General features: G+C 35.3%; 2 protein-coding genes across 2 annotated transcripts in view; one reads left to right on the top strand and one right to left on the bottom strand.

The window, feature by feature from the left end:
• The first annotated feature begins 385 nt into the window (after positions 1-385).
• KLRF2 (killer cell lectin like receptor F2) lies at positions 386-15,138 on the top strand. Its single transcript, XM_054445137.1, has 6 exons — positions 386-779; positions 4,083-4,181; positions 7,879-7,926; positions 12,131-12,279; positions 12,534-12,646; positions 14,953-15,138. Exons 1-6 carry the CDS (start codon positions 710-712, stop codon positions 15,095-15,097), a joined length of 624 nt encoding a protein of 207 aa, XP_054301112.1. The 5' UTR covers positions 386-709; the 3' UTR covers positions 15,098-15,138.
• Positions 15,139-17,939: 2,801 nt separating this feature from the next.
• CLEC2A (C-type lectin domain family 2 member A) overlaps positions 17,940-21,978 on the bottom strand; it is a 29,738-nt gene continuing 25,699 nt past the window's right edge. The window contains exon 5 of the mRNA XM_054445139.2: positions 17,940-18,241. Within this exon, the coding sequence (XP_054301114.1) occupies positions 18,169-18,241 (73 nt within the window). The 3' untranslated portion in view covers positions 17,940-18,168. The remainder of the gene's footprint in view (positions 18,242-21,978) is intronic.

Below are 21,978 nucleotides of genomic sequence, written 5' to 3' on the forward strand. Positions count from 1 at the left end.
CAGAATGATGTTTGATCAAGTATCTGGACTCTCTGTGACTCAGCCGAGTTGACACAAAATAAACTGCCACACCTACTGAAGGAAAATCTGTCTGGCATTTTCTGAAAAAACAAACAAACAAACAAACAAAAAAGTTTAAAAAGTTAAATTCTTTCCAAGCGATTCCTATTTTCAGTAACTCGAGACTTGCTGATCTTTTATTTTCCTATTTTGTCCCATCTAACCATTGTCATTTGGACCCTACTAGTCAAATATGTCCCAAATAGCAATATGGCTATTTTAACTTTTTTAATTTGAATTTTTATTTACCTAGACATTTGTTTTGTTTGTTTAGAGATTATTTGTTTTATTTTTTTCTCTTACTTTATTATAAAAGACATGAAGGAAGGAATTACGTTTGTAATACACCGCACACAAGTGGCAGGAACACACAAGTCCATTTGTTGAAAACAGTAGAACACACTAGCTACCTTTACCTTGAAATTCACAGAATTGTAGCCAGATATTAACAAGCTTATATCCATTTTCATTTACCAACACATCCTGTGTGGTTTTAGACATCTGTGTCTCAGTAAATTTTGACTATTTTTGGACTTCCTTTTAGTTTTCTTTTGGTACCTTGTGCCAAAGAGACATATCCAAGGTTGAGATTAGTTTCCATTTTCTTTGTACTATTTTCTGGATAATAAGACATTAAACATTTGAAGAGATGGAGAATGAAGATGGGTATATGATGCTGAGTTTCAAGAATCGTTGTAAATCGAAGCAGAAATCTAAAGGTAGGAATATTGCTCCCCATTACCGCATTTAAAATTTCATTATTCTTCTAGGAAGAGAATTATCTTAGAATATTTTTAACATCTTAAAATTGATCATAATAAGGAATATAAAAATGGTCATAAATTGTCTGTTAGATTATTTAGGTTCATGAAAGCATCAACAATAAAAAGTCTGCATTTTCAGAGCCACGAGGTAAGAGAAATGCCAATATGACGATGTGTAATCCTGTGTGTTGTAGCATAAGAACATAACTTTAGAAGAAAAGGCTGAAAAATTGTGTTTTTACAGAAACTTCCTCCTACAAAACTTAAAGTTTATATAAACTTAAAGCATATATATATGCTTATATACATATTTATGCTTATACATATATAATATTTTTAATCTTCATAAAATCCCCATAAGATTGGTAGAACAATCCACTGGGAATGCGAGAAGAGAGAAAAACAAAAAACAAAAAAAATTAATCTTTGCTCCTTAGGGCTGCTCTGTGGTTGGCTTTGTTTGTTTTTTCAGGAATTTGTTGAAATAGCCAAGACCTAAGTTAAGATGACATAGGCCAGAAATTCAGGATTACCAGTCACAGTGGCAGTTCTGCCATATGTATTGAACGTTCTCGTGTACTATCTAATTTATATCTGGCAAATGCAAACTTCCCCTGCACCCCCCACAAAATGACACTTTTCTTATTATCTGAAGACTCAGGATCTTTTTTATGTTTGAATATCATGAAACAAATGTTTACTTTTTCAATAGTAACTTACTTCCACGCAGCAAAGACTAGTACCATTGGTATTAAATTGCCTGAGGCAGGCCAGGCACGGTGGCTCATGCCTGTAATCCCAGCACTTTGGGATGCAGAGGTGGGCAGGTCACCTGGGGTCAGGAATTCAAGACCAGCCTGGCCAACATTGTGAAACCCCATCTCTACTAAAAATACAAAAAAAAATTAGCTCGGTATGGTGGCGTGTGCCTGTAATCCCAACTACTTGGGAGGCTGAGGCAGGAGAATTGCTTGAACCCAGGAGACGGAGGTTGCAGTCAGCTGAGATCATGCCACTGCACTCCAGCCTGAGTGACAGAGCGAGACTCCATATATTAAAAAAAAAAAAAAAATTATTCAGACCCTAAAGCCCACAGACTAAATGTATTGCTCTGGGCAGAAGCTTTTAGCCTTCTTAAATCTCAATACTTTGATTTATAATAAGAAAAATCTACCTAATGATGCTTTTATGTGGATGTTAAACTAAATTTACTATTTTTTAATCTATAAACTACTTTTTAATATACAAATGTGTACAGAGACTTAAAATCTGAGTATTGATACATAAAATATAAGATAATATCCATTTAAATTATGAACAAAAGAAGGATAGGGCTGGGAAAATAAATTGGGCCAGAAAAATTACTGTAGGCATGTTTGTGCTTGCAATACATTTGCTTCCAAGCTTCCTTGTTATTATAGACCTAAGGGAAGTCTTACCAGTTGTTCAATTCACATTGTATATAAGATAAAGTTACACCTATTGCTTGAGATAGATATAATTAATCTTGGTCCTAAATCAGAAAAAATATTTTCCTGAGTTCTCACAAAGCACATAAAATAATACAGTTAGCGTTCTTGCAATAGTAGCTCTAGCAGATTTTGTAGGGCAATTTCTTCATATAGCCCCGTGTAAGCCAATGGCATCTAGCCAAGCATTGCTAGGATAGGCCAGCGTACTCCACTTCAGGTAATCAGTTCTCTGTTCACCCGGCTTGATATAGTATGTAAATCATGGCTTACGTGGAAATATTAATTTTCGATCTATTGTTAGGTTTTTTATAAATCTTATTTGGCAAGAAGTTTAAAGTCTCCCTCCCTGGCATGTATGGAAAGAGCACTTGTTCTTTATTACCAGTTAACTACATATCCATATACCCTTGATTGGTATTTTCTCATAAAATTGCAGAAATGTATTTTGATGATTTTCAATTAAGTAGAAGTCTTTCCATATTTGCTTGAACAGCAGAAATATCTACAGGGAAGAAAAAGAAAGAAAATTATTTTGGACTTACTCAGTAATACAGACAATTGAGTAGTAAATTTCAAAAGGTACACCACATATAGTAAATTCTCTAAATATATACTATAGATCTAATCAGATGCAGTAAATCCATAAAACCTATTGAAGTAAGGCATCCACACAGAAATTAGATTGGAGAAACAGCACTTTTATTATGACTTAGAAGACAAATTATTTGTGAAATGTACAACCAAGGTGATGAAATTAAATGCTTGTTTATAAATAAAATAATAAAAACTAGGGAATAGTTATCAGAGTATCTCAAATTACTTTGCTTTCTCTTTGGCCACTAGCCTGGCAAATTGGCTAGAATGATTCTAGATTTGAGATATTAATTATATGATGTCTGCATATAAAAGGAACCTGTCATAATTTTGTGAAAAAAGTGTATACATCCAATTTATTCAAAAGTGCTAATATGTGGAAAAAAGTAGATAAAATTGAAAGAGGATTATAATATACATGTCCCTGTTTAACCTCTCTAGAGAGTACTTGTTTATTCCTTTATAAGGAAACTATTCTTGCCAACTCTAATGCGATGAAATACTATAGCAGAGATGTCATATAAGCATCATTAGTTGGAGATCTAATACTACCGAGGCTGAAACTGATTCCTGTCTAAAGAGTCAAACCCAGAAAAATATAATATATTACAGGTGTAAGGTGAAATAAAATGTGGGTATTTCCAGTACAGTGACTGGTATATAATAGAATTTTAATAAATATTTCTTTCCCTCTTTTATTTCTTAACAGTGAGTCACTAAATTGAATAAAACACATAATCGTGCCTGACATAGATATATACATTTTATATATTATTCTTTCTATATAATTTACATGTATAGAATAATATATATGTTTACATTGTATATATTTATATTTTATATATGTTATAAAAAATATTTATATCATATATAATTTATATAATATATATCATATGTATTTGTATGTATAATATATATGGAATTAAAGACATCATTTTTAGGTCCTCAAAAACACCGCCAAATAATTAAGAAGTCTATGTCAGTACAATCCAAAACATTTAATAATAGTAGTATCTCCTTAGTTTGGGATTCTAGACTTTTTATTTTTAAATTTTCATTTAATCATAAATTCTAATGACATATCTAAAATGAACATGAGTTGTCTCTGTAATAAAAATGAAACAGAAAAATATTTATAAAGTGAATAATCACAAGAATTCTAAAATTCATGAAGTAAAATTCAACATTTCAGATTTCTCCCTATATCCACAATATTATTGTCTTCTGCTCATATTTGGATGCATTGGGATCCTTATTTTCATTATGACAGTGATTGGCCTGAAGTTCTGGCGTGAGTAGTAAATTTTTATTTATTTGAACATTTTCAGAAGATAAATGTTGATCCTTCATTCCTCTTAATGCCAAGATAAGCTCTACATTGTAGCCCAAAACTGGTATATGTCATATTATAAAATTATATTAAATTTAAAAAATTAAATGCTCAAATGCAAGCTTGGTATTTATTCTTCACCTTTTCTTATAAAGAACCCCCAATAGAGGTTGACTTTTTTATCTTATAATTAAAAAAGTAATGTATTTTTACTAAAAGAGTATGTGCTCATTGGTATCACTTTGTGAGATCATTATTTAAGTATATATATATATATTTTAAGACCCATCTGAAAACCATTTTAGGTAGACTTCCAGACTTTTTTCTTCCTGAAGTGGTACTTATATGTGTATACTGTAGCTATTCTATTTGAACAACCAAAGAAATTCATAGTTTGTTTGATTTTCTGTCTTGCTTTTAAGGCTGTGAGCTAAAATGAGTAGTGTTTTACATATAACATGACAGGAAATAGATTTTGGGGTCTTTTGAGATGAGATTTCTAAAAATAGGTGAGTCCTAAAGCAACTTCTGTAGTGTAGAAGATCCTTTACTTCTTAATAAAGGATCCATATTTGTATTGGGCAATTGGGCAATTTTGTGTTTTTCCCAATACAACAAGGGAAAATATCAGACTTTTCTCAGACCAAATATATATTCTACTTAATGTATTTTTTCTCTAAATATCAACCATATACCTCAAATGTGTTCAATGCTATATTGAAATCAATTACTAATTACCTGAAAATGTCCACTTATTTAACATTCAATGTTAAACGACTATTTTTAGTTATTATGAATCTATCTAAGTAGGTATTGCTTTCTGTTAACCAGTAATTCTAAGTTGAATCCACTGTAGTAATTACTATGGCTTTAAAAATGTTCCTAAAATTCAGGAGATAATTTCTTGTTAGACACTGAGTATGATCTTTACAGGCCACTCTGCTCTCTTGTAAATCAGTTTTCTCTTCAATAAAATATAAATGGTAAAATGACATACATGATACAATAATTATTCTTTTAAAGAAAAACGCTATTGAGAAGAAATCAATAAAATTTGCATGTTGATGAATTACTAGTAGGAAAATATTTTTTTCTAGCCATATTTTTTATTCTAATAAATTAGTAACAATTACAATATGTGTGTTTCTATAAAATTTGTCCTTGGATTTTGACCAGTTTAAAATATTCTTCATGGCTTCCAGTCAAAATGGAGTATTGACCATAAATATTTATATCTCCTCTCTCCCAGTAATCTATCCATAGAACAAGAAAAGATAACAAAATGGAGTAAATTAATCAAAGCATATAGAATGGAAAGGGGAGAAAATTTTAAAGAAAATGAAAAGTGGATAATATAATGCTGTTGGATAAATCAATGGAGAGAACCTTAGTTCAAATAAAGCATAAAAGACAGCTGCAGTGTAGATGAAAGCTGTTCATCATGGCTAAGCTAAGGTAGGGTTCCATTTCAGAGAGGAGAGTCAGAGGGTAAATGGAGGTCTAAAACAAGGTAATTCTTTAATACATACAATGGTTATTACCAATTAAATTTAAAAATAAAATAACTTTTGAAAGCCAAAAAAGTGAAGCAAACTAATTAAGTGAAAGACTTTCTAAGCCATGCTCTTTTTGATTGGTGTCTTGTCAATCTGTCGGTCTATTTACACAGTGGATTTTGCCCCTATATCATGCAAACAAAAAAAAGAAAAGAAAGGAACTCTCTAAAACAGTGAGATATATAGATAGAGCTAGGTAGAGCTCCTGATTTATGGACTGGTGGTCGGTGCAATAAGATGCATACCCTCTTGTTTTGGTTTTGGAGTGAGAGAGGGGAGTAGTATATAGGTCTGCTACATAGCTTGGCTATTTCTTGTGCCCTTTCTTCTGAAAAGTCATGGTAGCTAACCAAATATCCCAGAGCATAGAGCAAAATGTCAGAAAAAAAACATAAATAAATATAAGAGGATATCTAAGACAGAAAATCAAAAAATGCCTGTTTATCCAGGAAGGTCAATAGCTCTTTTAACAAGCTTCCAGAAGAAGAAAATAGGTGAAAAAAAGTAGATATAAAATAATGAAAAAAGTAATATAAACCATTTTTCAAGAGCAAAAGCAAAACCAAAAAACATGAGTTTTCAGCTTACAAGAACCCACTAAGTTTGGAACAGAATACAAAAACAGATAATACATAGAAAGAGATGATAGATTAGATAGATAGATACAGATAGTTAGATAATTTCAGAACACCATGAGTAAAAATATAATCCTAAATGGTTTACATAAATAATTAGGTTTCCCCGAAAGCAAATTAGCATCAGATTTTTAAACGCACCTGAAAAGATTCTACTGGAGTAATGCCTTCAAAGTTACGAGCAATCTTGATTTTAACTTAGATTTAAAACAAGAGTAATAAAGTAAATATTTTTTCCATTCATTCTTTTGGAATAACAGCAAAAAAGAATGTGGGAGGTGGGTGGCTAACTTTGGATAGAATGAAGCTAGCCCAAGAATATAACTAAAAGACTTTTCAAATTAACAACTGTTCTGTTTTCCTAGCTAGCAACTAAATTCTGTCTATATGAAAACGAACTATAAATAATGCAACTAGGAAGCTGAAGGAACTTGATGATATGGTCAAAAGATTATTTTTTTGTTTGGTCTGCAACAAGGGAAAATAAGATCAAGACTAGGCGTTGGAGCTCATGCCTGTAATCCCAGCACTTTGGGAGGCCGAGGCAGGTGGAGCGCTTGAGCCCAGGAGTTCCAGACCAGTTTGGGCAACATAGCGAAACCCCGTCCCTAATAAAAAAAATATATTAAAAAATTAGCTGGGTGTGGAAGTGTGCACCTGTACTCCCTGCTACTTGGGAAGCTGAGGCAAGAGGATGGCTTGAGCTCAGGAGCCAGATGTTGCAGTGAGCCGTGATGGCCCACTACACTTCAGCTTAGGTGACAAAACCAGACCCTGTGTCAAAAAAAAAAAAAAAAGTTAAGAATAGTAATAAAAATGAAAAAAAAAAAAGAAAAGAAGAAAGAATGTCAATTAAAAATTCCAGTGAAAAAAATAAGATAATATTCAAAAATGTAACATCATATATGAAGTCTAAGATCTCACATAATATTTAGAATTGCAGGCTGGGCACGGTGGCTCACACCTGTAATCCCAGCACTTTGGGAAGCCAAGGCGGACAGATCACGAGGTCAGGAGATGGAGACCATCCTGGCTAATATCGTGAAACCCCATCTCTACTAAAAATACAAAAAATTAGCTGGGTGTGGTGGTGCGTGCCTGTAGTCCCAGCTACTTGGGAGGCTGAGGCAGGAGAATGGTGTGAACCTGGGAGGCAGAGCTTGCAGTGAGCGGAGATCACGCCACTGCACTCCAGCCTGGGCAACAGAGCGAGACTCCATCTCAAAAAAATAAATAAAAATAATAAAAATTAAAAAATAGAATTGTGATTTGCACTTAAAGGAGTAAAAACAGATATGGTGAAACATAGTTAAATCTGGGGAAGAAGAGGAGTGGATGCATAGGAGAAGAGAAACTCACAATTTTTATTAGTATGCCTTCATTTTCTGCTGGTACTTTATTCTCATGTACCTAGATTGCTACTAATTTTTAAATGTTTCTCATATCTTTTATTTGCACTGAGTACAGATAAAAAAATGGATTTCTCCCAGAATGTAAACATCAGCAATCTATCAGGTAATACTCTTTTTGTTTGCTATGTGCTACTCTTAGGGGTAAATTTAGTTTTGACTTCCCTCTTCCTGCGTTCACCCATGTTACACAGTAAGCCAACAGCACTGGTGGAGAAAGGTATGGGACTGAAAAGGACATCCTCTTCCTCAGTGCCACTGCTGTGTATCAAATGGTTGAAAGGCAGGACGATTGTGGTGATTTCTAGGAGGAAAAAAAATAGGGTTTTAGTGAGTCAACAACAGGATAGTGGATTTCCTGCCATATCTAACTTGCCAAATATTTATCGAGCATCCACTGATAGGTGTGAAATGTAATGGCTGTAGGCTGTAGTGCGAAGAGTGTGGGCTTGAGATAGACCTATGTTTGCATCAAGAGATTTCAGCCAACTGTTCACATGAATTTAGGCAATTAAACATAGTTTTTTAAACTTTCAAATGAGGATATTATAATAATAACTGTATCATAGAATATTTCATGTAGATTAAACAAACTGTGATGATTAATTTTCTGTGTCAACTTGGCTAGGCCGCAATACCCAGGCAGTTTGTCAAATACCAGTCCAGATGTCACTGGGAAGATATTTTTTAGATGAAATTGGATTTTGCATTTGTAGATTTTGAGTGAAATGGATTATCCTCCATAATGTGGGTGGATCTTATCCAATCAATTGAAAGTCTTAGAAAAACTACTGAGGTCCCCATAGGAAGAGGGATTTTGACCTCCAGACTTCCTTCAGACTGAAGATATAATATTAATTTTTCCTGGGTTTTCATCCTGTTGGCCTATTCTGTGCATTTTGGATTTGCCTGCCCCCACAATTATATGAGACAATACCTTAAATCTCTCTCTATATGTGTATATATATGTGTGTGTGTGTATGTATATATATATACACACATATATACATATATGTAAATGCCATTGGTTGTGGCTAGGGAGAACTCTGACTAATACAGTAATACAGTGTGGAGGCAGTATAGTGCAGTGGATAAGAACATAGGCTATAGAACTTAGCTAACAGAGTTACAGTTTCAGTTCTGATATTTATATGCTGTATCAATATATAAAGTTAAATAATCCCTATGTACCTCAATTTCTTCATCTGTAAATTGGGGGTAATAATGACACCTACTCAATAGGATTTTATTTTTTGTTATATACTTAAATTTTTATTATATAAATATACATGAAAGTAGAGAGAATTGTATAATAAATCTTCTTGTACCTTTAAAACAGCACCAATAATTATCAATACATAATCAATATTTTCCATCTATATCTCCACCATCATCATTCCCTCAAACTAGATTATATGAAAGTAGCGACTAGATATTATACCACTGAATATTTAAATACTTCAATATGTGAATCTTATAGCCAAAGGCTCCTTTTGCTTAACACAATCACAATCTCACTATAACTCCTGCATTTGTTTTTGATTGATATATAAAAAATTACCACACACTCAGCAGTTTAACAACATACACTTGTTACCTCACAGTTCCCACGAGTTGGGAGTCAGGGCACAGTTTAATTAAGTCCTCTGCTCAAGGTCTCACAGGCAATGCAGTGTAGATGTTGGCCAGACCACCCGTCTTTCTAGAGCTGAGGTTCCTCTTCCAAGCTGTCTCTTATGGTGTTGGCACAATTATTTGTGGTTGTAGGGTACAGGTTACTGCTTTCTTTCTGGCTTTCAGCTATGACTCCGCTAAGCTTCTGGAGGCCTCTGCATTTCTTTGCCACGTGTCACTCTTGTACACCCTCTCGAAACATGGAAGCTGAATTCTTTAAAGGCAACAGGAGTTATCTCTCTCTTCAGGAAAGGCCTCAGCCGTCTTTCATGGACTTACATCTGATTAAGCCAGACCTACTTGGGATAATCTTTCTTTAGATTAACTCAAAATCAACAGATGGGGACCCTTCTTTTGTTTTCAAAATCCCGTCATCTTGCTATCTAATATAACCTAATCATGTGAGTGATATTTCATCATATTCACAGGTCTTACCCATAGTTATGAAGAAATTACACAGGTCATGTGCACCAGAGGCTGGACCTGTGGGGTCATTTTAGAATTCTGTCTACCACAATTCCTAACAAAACTAGCAATAACTTCTTAATATCCTCTAATAGTCAGCATTAAAATGTCTTTTTTTCTTTTCATTTGATTTCTTAGAATTATAATCAAAGACTTTAATTGCATTTGGTTAATATGCCTCTTGAGTCTTAATTTATAGACACTTGTCCCCTCCTTTTAGTTTTTTTTTTTGCCATTTATTTGTCAAAAGGTAGGCCATGGTTGGGCACAACTTCTCATATTCTGAATTTTCCTTTTCATATCTTCCTGGTGTCATTTAACTCTACAAAGTTATTTTAGAAACTAAGTATATATAAGGTGCTTAGAAACCTGCCTGGCCCACAACAATGGCTATATGTGTATGTTGTTATTATTATGTAAAGCATCTAAGAGAACAATTGATATAAAGAGTTGCTCAATAAATGTTTTTCTCAATTTTCATCCTGTATTTCTTCTTTTAGAAGATGGGACTTAAATCTGAGTTACCTACAGTAACTCTTTTGGACAGTTAGTGTCCATATCTTGCATCTTTTGGTGTTTTACAATGCTACACTCATCATTTGGAGTATTTTCATTGTGTTTTGCAGCACTCCAGTGGTACTTCATTCACCAATCTGTCAATATCTACATAATAAAATTATTTCATCCAAGTGGCACATTCTCACTAATAATAGTTAATAAATATCCCCTCTCAAATCATAACTTGGGAGGTATATTAGAGGTCATTTTATACCTTTTAGCAAACAACTATGTATTTGTACAACTGAAATTACAATTTAGTTATCCTGAATCTTTTCAATTTTTTTTAAATTATAATTTTTCAGCATTGGCCATACTTGCCCTGATACAGCATGTATTAATGAGTTAAGAATATATATGAAGTTTCATAAATCTAAATTTAGGTCATAATAACCTTCTTCAAATTATACCTGCTTAGGTTACTTTTTTAGTCTTAGCTGGACATATAGTTTAATTTCTAAAAGTAATTTTTAAATAAAATTTTAGGGTCATAGTTGACAGACTAAAATATTAACAATGAAAATATGACGTGTTTTAACTTAGAAATATTTAATCCAACCATTCAACATTCAACAATAAGCATTTATTACATACAAAATACTAAATGATAAGAGAGTCAAAGATGAATATGACAGTCCCACCTCACAAACCTTCCAATTAGGTGGAAGATATGGAGACGTTTACAAGTGAATAGGACGTAAACCATTTGTCCTTTGCTTTAGCAAAGGTATCAATTATGATATCTATGTGTTGAGTCTTACAAATAGCAGAAATTGACTGGTTCAAGGCTTCCTTTTTGAGGTGGAAATATACTTCTACATTAAAGAAAAAGTTAGTGGGTAAAGAAGGAAGAAGAGGCTATTCAAGACTAAGGGAACAGTATGAACGAAAAGCACAGGAGAATAAGTACCCAATGCATCAGTAATAGTAAGTAATCTCACAGACATGAAGTGCAGATTGTAAAGACAATCTTGAAATGTCAAAGGAATTAGAACCAGATAGTGGAGGAAATTAAATAATAAGCTTTTACTTTTTCAGTTGGTAATTAACTGTCAAAAATATTGTAATTTGCTTCCTCTGATTATGGGGATCAGAATTCACAGGCTTTGTTCTCCCCTACTCCATCATCCAAAACCCTGCCCGACTCCTGGAAATACACAGGTTAGTAAATTATTCTCATTTTACAGAACTGTTTTTTTTTTACAGAGTTTCGCTCTTGTTGCCCAGGCTGGAGTGTAATGGCTCGATCGCGGCTCACCGCAACCTCCACCTCCCAGGTTCAAGCGATTGTCCTGCCTCAGCCTCCCAAGTAGCTGGGATTACAGGCATGGGCCACCATGCCTGCCTAATTTTGTATTTTTAGTAGAGACGGTTTCTCCATGTTGGTTAGGCTGGTCTTGAACTCCCGACCTCAGGTGATCCACCCACCTCAGCCTCCCAAAGTGCTGGGATTACAGGCGTGAGCCACCGTGCCCAGCCTGAACTGCTTTTTATTGACCAAAAAAAAAAATGAGTTGGAAAAATCTATTTTCCAAGTAGTCACATTTGATAATATTTATATCTTCCCTGTTGGCTGTAAAGTTTAATTAATTTTCCCCTCTATTTTCCTTTAGGACACAATTATTTGTGCCCAAATGACTGGCTGTTGAACAAAGGGAAATGTTACTGGTTTTCAACTTCTTTTAAAACGTGGAAAGAGAGTCAACATGATTGTACACAGCTACAGGCACATTTACTGGTGATTCAAAATTTGGATGAGCTGGTGAGAAATCAAAAACAGGATCTAACTGCACAAGGAAAAATGGCTAGGTGCAAGTTCACTGCCTAAGAAGCATAGGAGGTTTATTGTCGTTGCATCTAAACATGTGTTAGCCACAATGTAGTTACTATTGTTCATGAAAAAATGCTAATGTATATGAAAAAATATATTTTATTAATGCCGGCACAGAGACTTACACTATAGAAGGCATCAAAATTTTTTTAAACGAATGAATAAATACACTATTTCCTCTGCAGGAGTTCATACAGAACAGTTTAAAACCTGGACATTTTGGTTGGATTGGACTATATGTTACATTCCAAGGAAACCTATGGATGTGGATAGATGAACACTTTTTAGTTCCAGAATTGTGAGTAGTTATTTGTAAGGGAGGGGTGCTAATGTTTATTTATAGAATTATTTTTATATTAAACTTCCTCACTTTCCATTCTTTTTTTCGTTTTTTCTCTGTTTTCCCTTATCTTTAAATTTTTTTCTCCGTTTTCCTTTTTAGCTCTCTTTTCTTTCTTTCCTTCCTCCCCCCCCCTTTTTTTTCTTTGCTTCCTCTCTTCTTTAACATTCACTAATTTTGAAAAATGGGATGAAAAGTATTCATTTTGTCACTTGGCATTTTAATTGTCCAAAATTCATAATAATTTTTAAATTTCTAAGCTGATTTAAATCCCATTTGAAATAATTTTATGCAAATACTTTTCCTGTGGTGAAAGCAAAGACAAAATTCACCTATAAATAAAAGCTGGAATATGTAGAAAGGTCTGGAGTTGAAATCAGAAAACATGAATTTAAAAATTTTGCCCTTCAGAAATTCAACTAAACTTGTTGATATCCATTTCTTTTTCTTTTCTTCTCTCATTCTTTCTTTCTCTTTCTTTCTTTTTCTTTCTTTCTTTTTCCTTCTTTCTTTCTCTTCTTTCTTTCTCTCTTTTCTTCTTTCTTTTTTTCTCTCTCTTTCTTTTTCTTTCTTTCTCGTTCTTTTTCCTTCTTTCTTTCTCTTTCCTTCTTTCTTTCTTTCTCTTCTTTCTTTCTCTTTTTCTCTCTCTCTTTCTTTCTTTCTCTTCTTTCTTTCTCTTTTTCTCTCTCTCTTTCTTTCTTTTTCTTTCTTTCTCTCTCTCTCTCCCTTCCTTCCTTCCTTCTTTGTTTCTTTCTTTCTTTCTTTCTTTTTTTTTCAACAGAGACTTGCTCTGTGGCTCAGGGTGGAGTGCAGTGGCATGATCGTGGCTTACTGCAGAATTGACCTTCTGGGCTCAAGCAGCTCTCCCACTTCAGCCTCAGAGTAGCTGGGACTACAGGTGTGGTGCCATCACACCTGGCTAATTTTTTGTATGCTTTGTAGAGACGGGGTTTTGCCATGTTGCCCACGCTGGTCTCCAACTCCTGAGCTCAAACTATCCCCACCTCAGCCTCCCAAACTGCTGAGATTACAGGTGTGAGCCACCACTCCCAGCCTGATACCTGCTTCTTTATCTGTATAAAAAGATCCATGATACTTTCTTCACATTGTTCTTATGTGAACAACATGAGGTGTTGCATGTAAGAGTGCTTTAAAATTCTGAAGTGTCACGTTTAGACATTTTCTTCTGTGCTTTCAGTTACTAGTCATACTACCAAAACACTTGAGATGTGGTAAGTTTGGAGCAAAGGCCATGGAGTCATAGTTCATTTCAGTTTAGATATTTATCTGCTCCTGGATACATCTATTCTACATTTATTATCATCCTTCATGAGCATAAAACTAAAGGATGAAGTAGTATCCATTTCCTGGACCTGCTTTTAATGCAATATTTGAAAAAAAAGTAAGACTTATTACTAATTTTTATTATAATTAACATTATTTGTTACTTTTTTGGAAATCAGCATTACTATAAAGGTAAAATATCACTTTGAAAAGCTTTTATCTTATCATTTAAGGAAAACAACACACATGCAGGTGGTTATAACAGTGTTCAGTCTGTATTTTCTTAAATACTCATTAGTAACTAGAAAGAATAGTTTACGAAATAGCTCTCTTCAAAGGCATTCCATTTATACATTGTGCATCATCCTAACCTCATACTGTGGAAGTTACATGAGGAATTTAAGAGTCATCTAATAGTTTTTACTTTGACTTAGACAAAATCTTGGGCGACTGCCTCCCAACTCACATTGTTATAGCATACCTATCACTATGTAGTTTCTATTGAAAACTTTCATTTTGGCATCTACTTACCTTATAAAATATTATTTATGCTGCTATGTGGAAAATTAATAGATAGGAAACAAAATTGAAATTATGGAGGTCAGTTCGAAGGCTATGGCTAGAGATAAGGGAGAAATAATGGTAGCTTGAGTCTAAATTGAGAAGCTGGGAGAAGTGAATGGATAGAAGAGATAATCTGGAAATAGAATCCTCAGGTCTTGCAGGTATATATAATGAGACGTTTGAGAGGTAAGGAAGAAACTGGGATGTCTTCTAGTCTAGACTGAGCTTGCATTGTGTTGTTACTAAGATAGGAAAGAGGAGAAGAGGCTGCATTAGCAATGAAAATTCCATTCTAAAACCTCTGCAAAACTTTAGCTGCTGAAAAATTACCTATAAAAGTTTGGCTGGAGAAAACTTTAAAAGATACTACTATCATTTTAAGATAAATGCTCAAAAATATGTCCTTTGTCTCTTAGGTTTTCAGTGATTGGACCAACTGATGACAGGAGCTGTGCCGTTATCACAGGAAAGCGGGTGTATTCTGAAGACTGTAGCTCCACATATAAGGGCATTTGCCAGAGAGATGCGATCTTGACGCACAATAGAACCAGTGGTGTGTAAATGTACAACAAAATGTAGAAATACTTTGCATGTTAAAGCAGAGCCAGATTTTAAAGACTTAAGATTCTTAGGTAAAGTTTCTGACAGAAAGTTTCTTCTAACAGACATCATCTAAATAGGAGAAAAGTATTTTATCCTGAATTGACTATAAAGACAACTTCTGAACAGAACTTTTACTCTATACTTGGATTTCTGGTTTGTCTTTTCCATGGCATTGACAATAAAAGCTAAATAAAAAATTAGTAATTATTTTAATAGTTATTTAATAGTTTGATTTTTTTGCATTTAAAATAGCTTAGAATAAAACAACTTTAAAGGAATGTTATTTAGCTATATGTGCTATGTGGTAGATTGGAAGGAAAGAAGCAGTATATGTACAAATATAATATTTGAACCATGGAATTCTGAATTTTTCATCTGTGCATTATAGCCTGAAGTGTTTGGTGGAGAGTGGGTAATGAGAAATTACCTACTGGGTATAATGTACAATATTTAGGTGATGGATAAACTAAAAGCTCAGATTTCTCCACTCTGTGATATATTCATGTAACAAAATTATGCTTGTACCCTTTAAATGTATTCAAATAAAAAAAAATAAAGTCATGTGGCCAAATATTCAAAACAAAACAAAAAAAGCAAATCTGTGCATGTAAATTAAGAATTGAAAGAAATATGTATGGATGTTAACAGTGCCTATTCTTTTTCTTTTGTGAAATACAAATTTATTACTTTTTCTATCCAAATATAAAATTTTAATGTAATGCTTCTAAATGAAAAAACTACAATAGCTTGTTTTTATTTTTAACATATGTCTTTATTCTTTAAAGCTTTATTGAGGTCAAATTGATATACAAAATATTGCACATACTTAATTTTTACTTTCTGGTGAGTTTGTATACACTTGAGATGCCATCACCACAGCTAAGGCACTAAACATATCCATCACCTCCAAATATGTCCTTATGTTCTTTTGTGTCTATCTGCTTTTATTTTTATAAGAACACAACACGAGATATAGTCTCTTAATTTTTTTTTTTTTTTGAGACAGAGTCTCACTCTGTTGCCCAGGCTGGAGTGCGGTGGCGCAGTCTTGGCTCACTGCAACCTCCGCCTCCCAGGTTTAAGTGATTCTTGTGCCTCAGCCTCTTGAGTAGCTGGGATTATAGGCATGCACCACCATGCCCAGCTAATTTTTGTATTTTTAGTAGAGATGAGGTTTCACCATGTTGGCCAGGCTGGTCTCGAACTCCTGATCTCAAGTGATCCACCCGCCTCAGCCTCCCAAAGTGCTGGGATTGCAGGCATGAGCCACTGTGTCCAGCCTCTCAATTATTTTAAAGTGCACATTACTAAATTGTTAATAGTAGGTACTATGTTGTAGAAGAGATCTCTAGAACTTATTCATCTTGCGTAAATGAAACTTTCTGTGCTTTCAGAAGCAATTTCCCACTTCCCTTTCCCTCTACCCCCTGGAAACTAGCATGCTATTCTCCACTTCTGTGGGTTTTATTTTTAACAGAAAAACACAAAATCTTATTTTTTCAGTACATTAAAAAATTAAATTTAATCTAATTCTGCCTCTTTTTCTACGTATGTGATGCAGGATCTTTTGCTCCTTAGTTCAGCTAAAATCCAGGTTCTTGTCACACGACCAGGAAAAATTAGGCACGTGGACACATTGAAAAGTGAGGAGAGCAGAATTTATCAAAAGAAAACGCTCAGTATAAAAAAAAAAAAGCCAAGGGAGGCATACTGCCAACAGTGCCACCTCACAGATTGAATACCAGGCGATCACACACACAAGCTGAAGAGGCCAGGCTCCTCCTGCCTGCATAAGCTTTGAATTCTCGGTGGCTCTACCCCATTGTCCCAATGTGCAAGCAGGCCCCCAGTCCATTGTGAGCATGACCAGACAAGGCCTTGGATAGGTTCCCTTATCTGCACAAAAGCATCTGATGTAAACCCTTTTGGGGTGGGTCAGAGATTGTCTGGGGATCTGCCCTTATCTGCCTACTGCATCTATCATATGTGTTTTCTATTCCTTGGATTTTAACTCCTTCTAAGCATTTGGTGGAAAATAGACCAGGCACATGGCTATAGTTATGCCATTTCTTTCACTGGCATTTCCTCCAAATTAAGTGTTCTCAATTTTCATTAAAAAGAAATCAAACTTACAGCTGGCAATAAAGTACTAAAATGCTGTAAGCATAAAATGACTATTTGAAGGAATTTGCCATGTGGCTTGTTTTTCATGTGATGCCATAGTTCAGTCCCCTTTTATCAAACTTATATTTAATCCAACTACTTTATTTTTCTAAATGAAATTCTATATAAGGTTTACTTTTCCTCTCATTTTGAAACCAGCCCAATTTCCTCATAGAACTGATATTTATGAATTTTTTGAATAAACATAGAAATTGACCCTCCTGGTCCTCAAAAGTGAAACTCACATTTGTCTTATCTGAGATCCTTCCTCGGGAAACTGACCCTCAAGTGAGGGACAGAAACTCATCAGATCACCACATCCAGTTATATGCCAGACCCCTCATCCATTGCTTTCTTACTTCTTCCTGGTATTTTTTTCCTGCTTTCCCTGGTATGTAAACCCCAATTTTAGTTTGTCAAGGAGACAGGTTTGAAACTTTACCTCCCACTCTCCTTGACTACAGGACCCAATTGCCTTCTTTCCTGGCAAAACTCATCTTAGTGATTGGCTTTCTGTGTGGTGAGCAGCAGGACCTAGACCAAACCCCTGGCATGTTGGTAAGAACTTATTTAAAACATTTCATAATAAATGGAACAGCTATGTCCACTATGTAAATGAGGCAATTAACTCCTTCAAGAAGTTTTCTGTAGTTTATTCTACATTATCAAAATTTATATCCTATTAACTGTGAATCAAAGATGGAAAGAGGAGGACGAATTGCTCTAAATTGATAAATTTACTCCCTCTAAAGAAGTACATCTAACTGCCGTTATATTAAGGATAAGGATGAAGACTGATTTAACTGCTTCCTGCTGACAGGGGGCACTCTTTTGGGGGAAACTGCAGTCAGAGCTCCCTCAGAGGCCTATCTAAGGGGTCCCAGCAAAAGAAGCCATTGTGGGAGGCTCCGGTTGCATGACCATTTGGAGTTTGATGGCCTGAAGGCAAGAACAGACAAATCGGATTATTAGAAAACATATATCAAAACGAAACAAAACAAGGGGAGGAGTAAGAACGGCTCAAAAATTCCAAGGCCTTTTATCAGTTTGCACAGGGAGAGGGAGGCGAAAAGCCCTACTGGTAAAAAAAAATATTTGCCCTTTTGCAGGCATGTTGGGCTCCTGGGTTCCCTTCTCCTGAGCCCAATCCTAAGCCTACTAGTTTAAGGTTTGGGAAATTAACCTTTTCCACTTCGGAGGATGTATCTGAGGGGAGTGTCCCATAGTACAGAGATACAATTACCTAACTGAGAGGAGTATCTCATAGTATGGAGACACAATTACCTAACTGTGAGGAGTATCCCGTAGTATGGAGACACAATTACCTAAATGTGAAGAAAGAACAGAGGAGAAGAAAGGAAAAAGAAGGCATTTTTTAAAGGAGTCCCAGGGGTCCAGAATGCATTTGAAAGGGGCACAGACTGAAGTTGAATGGCTTGCCATCCAGAAAGAGGGGAGCAGGTGTCCCTGACTCCCTTTTCTTCCTAGCAGATACCCAGGGTAAGTGAGGGAGAGAGGGAAGAGCAACCTTTTTCCCTCTTCCATCTTTGCATCCCTGAGTCCTGGTGACACTGGCAGGTCCTGCCAAGATTGCCAAAGTGGCTTTCACCCCTGAAGCAGGGGAGGCTAGAAAATAGGAAATGTCCACTCTAACCTATGTCTCTTTCCCACCTACTGTCAGTAGCCTTGGAGTTCCCTAGACCTCATTTATGCCATGGACATCAATGTGGCCTTTATCCATGAAACAGGAAGCTTGGGGTTGCCTTAATCAGCAGGAACCAGCCACACTCACCTGCACTGTGCCTTTTAATTTCCATTATCATCTGCCTCTGGATCCCTCAGATCCAGTTTTCTTTCCTAGGGCTTTGACCTGAAGCTTGGAATTGAGTCTGGGACAAAAACATGTCTCAGAGGAGTTGCATGGACTCCTTATCATAAGTTAAATGCTAAGGTGAAAGTGTGGAACTGAGTCCTCCTCCAACAAGGGAGAGGAAAGAATGTCTTGGGACATACCCAGCTAACTGGTGGCTATAGTTATGTTGCTAGGATTTGGGTGCATGCTGCTTGGCTTTGGTTAGCTCCCTTTGTCTTACTTTCCCACAAGGGAAACCTTCAGGTGGTGGGCACCCTATTTATTCCCATCACCTGGCAGGATTTGCAGGATAATTGCTCAGAACTAGAATATTGATCCAGATTTTTACATTACCCATCCCTCTTGTTCTTTCTGACCTGCAGCCAGAGATTGCTGGTTGCTTCACAAGAACATGCAGGATTAGTCTACAATATAGGCAAAAACTTCAAAACAACCAGTGATTTTAGAATTTAATAACAAATGTATAAGCTTTGAAATATAGTTCTCTCTCTGCAGTCTTCATTTTTGTTTAAAAGAAAAAATCACCCTAGTACCGAGTTTTTTCCAAAATAGACTTTAGTTTTATGCTTGGCCTGATTATTTGCATAAAGTGCAGCAAGAATAACTATTTCTACATAGGCCTTTTGGATTGGCTTTGATGGAAATTTGTTCCACAAGGAATCTCAGATAAGACTTTTTAAAGCCCAGCCCAGTCATGGGTTTTCATCCTCCAAAACATATGAGTTGGGTGATCCTCCCTTCTTAAGGTCCCAGGATAAACTTGGAGCTTCTAGACCTGTTAGAAAGTGATATTCTTAATTGACCACAGGTCAGGAACCTTGTACAGGGACTGTGTAGGCAAGGGTATGAGGCCAGTTTCCCCACTGGGCTTTTATTGGCTCTGCAAGTTGAGATTGACTCCTTAAAGGCAAGCTTATCCTTCCAGTCAAAGTGTTGGTAAAATAAGCACTTTCTCCAATTGTGTCCTGTTGCAAAAGAAAAATGGATTCTTATTGCACTGATGCAAACAACCATATTGCTGTAAGTTAAGAACACTCACAGATAGTTTCCAAATTCTAGAGGAACCAGGCAGAGAGAAAAAAACATGCTCCAGGTCTTGATTACAGGAGTATACACCTTATTTAATTATTAAAGGCCATAAATAGTTCAAAATAATGTTGACTCTGCAAAACAAAACAAGGATCAGTAATATTCCAAGCAAAGGTTAAAAAGGTTGCTTCAGCTTTCTGAATTCAGTTTATTTAGTTAACTCATTTTGCTTGACATTTGTGAACATTTCAGCTCTTCATGACCCCTGTACACTTTTCTTTATTCCAATGTCACAATCTCTAAAGTTATCAGAGATCTGTATTTAAGAGCACCTGTCAAAGTTCTATAGCTTATTATAAACCATCTTTGAAAAGGATTAAAACAAGACAACAATTGACTGTGAATAGCAAAATGTCCAGGGTAGTTACACTTAGGAACACAATTGACAAAGAAGTTTGGTTATTTCCGTGGTTTACAATAACCTAACATAACAACCTTAATTATGATTGATAGCATACTCCCAGACATTAGAATTATAGAAATCCCATACAATTTTGGAGCATACATTAGTTTTATTCACCAAGATATAACCTAAAAAAGATTGAACAATATTGTGGCAATCCCATGTACCTAAACATGTCAAATAATACTGTTTACTTCACTTTTCCGGACACTCTAGGGACCCTCTGAAGTATTTGAAAAGCCAGGTGCCAGGGAAGACAACTTTGAAACTGAAGTTTGATTTTGGGAAGGCTGTCAAATATGTTCAAGGTTTAAAACACTTGATATTATGAAATAGAATTCCAGATTACCATAAATTATTTATTTTGCCAAAATGATGACTCAGAAATTTTAAAGAAGCGAAAACCTTTTATAAACCTTTACAAATTTTGCCAAAGAGCAGATTAGCGCCATAGGAAAACCTTGTTATGATTTTATTTCAGTGCTCAATTTACAGAAAAATCATATAATATCCTTTTTAAATGTAGCCAATATGTTCACAAAGAGAACCTCTTTTGCAAAACCAATTTTCACAATTCTTCCACCACTTCTTTGAACCTTCAGCTTTTTCCTATTTCATCTCAAAACAATCCTTTATCTCTAGGCCAAAGTTTACATTTCCATGCCTTCTTATAATTTTTTGCAAACAAAAACACATTTTACTGTTCTTACATACCTTGCTTGTAAATCTATTTTCAGTAGTTTCAACTAATGCCTAGCAATTTTTAACTTTAAGTTTAAACCTGGTAAGTTACTTTAATTGAGTACTAAGTTTAGCCAAGGTTTGCGTTTGTTTTTTTTTGTTGTTGTTGTTGTTTTTTTGAGATTTAATCTCACTCTATCACCCAGGATGGAGTGCGGTCACATGAACTCAGCTGACTGCAAACTCTGCCTTCTGGGTTCAAATGATTCTCCTGTCTCAGCCCCCCAAGTAGCTGGAATTACAGGCATGCACCACCGCACCTGGCTAATTTTTGAATTTTTAGTAGAGACGAGGTTTCATCATGTTGGCCAGGCTGGCCTTGAACTCCTAACCTCAAGTGATCCACCCACCTTGACCTCCCAAAGTGCTGGGATTACAGATGTGAGCCACTGCGCCCAGCTGGTTTGCCTTCTTAATGTTAGAAACAAGTGCTCAGTGCCACAAAGAAGAACCAGCATTGAGACAAAAGATTTCTCAGCAAGGCAATTTACTTCTGCAGAAAGGTGCTGCCTGCATCAGCCACCATCACAAGAGCGCACTGAACAAAGGAGAGTAAGGGTTTTTGTTCCT

The sequence above is a fragment of the Pongo pygmaeus genome, chromosome 10, assembly GCF_028885625.2.
Source record: "Pongo pygmaeus isolate AG05252 chromosome 10, NHGRI_mPonPyg2-v2.0_pri, whole genome shotgun sequence".
NCBI classification, from domain to species: domain Eukaryota; kingdom Metazoa; phylum Chordata; class Mammalia; order Primates; family Hominidae; genus Pongo; species Pongo pygmaeus.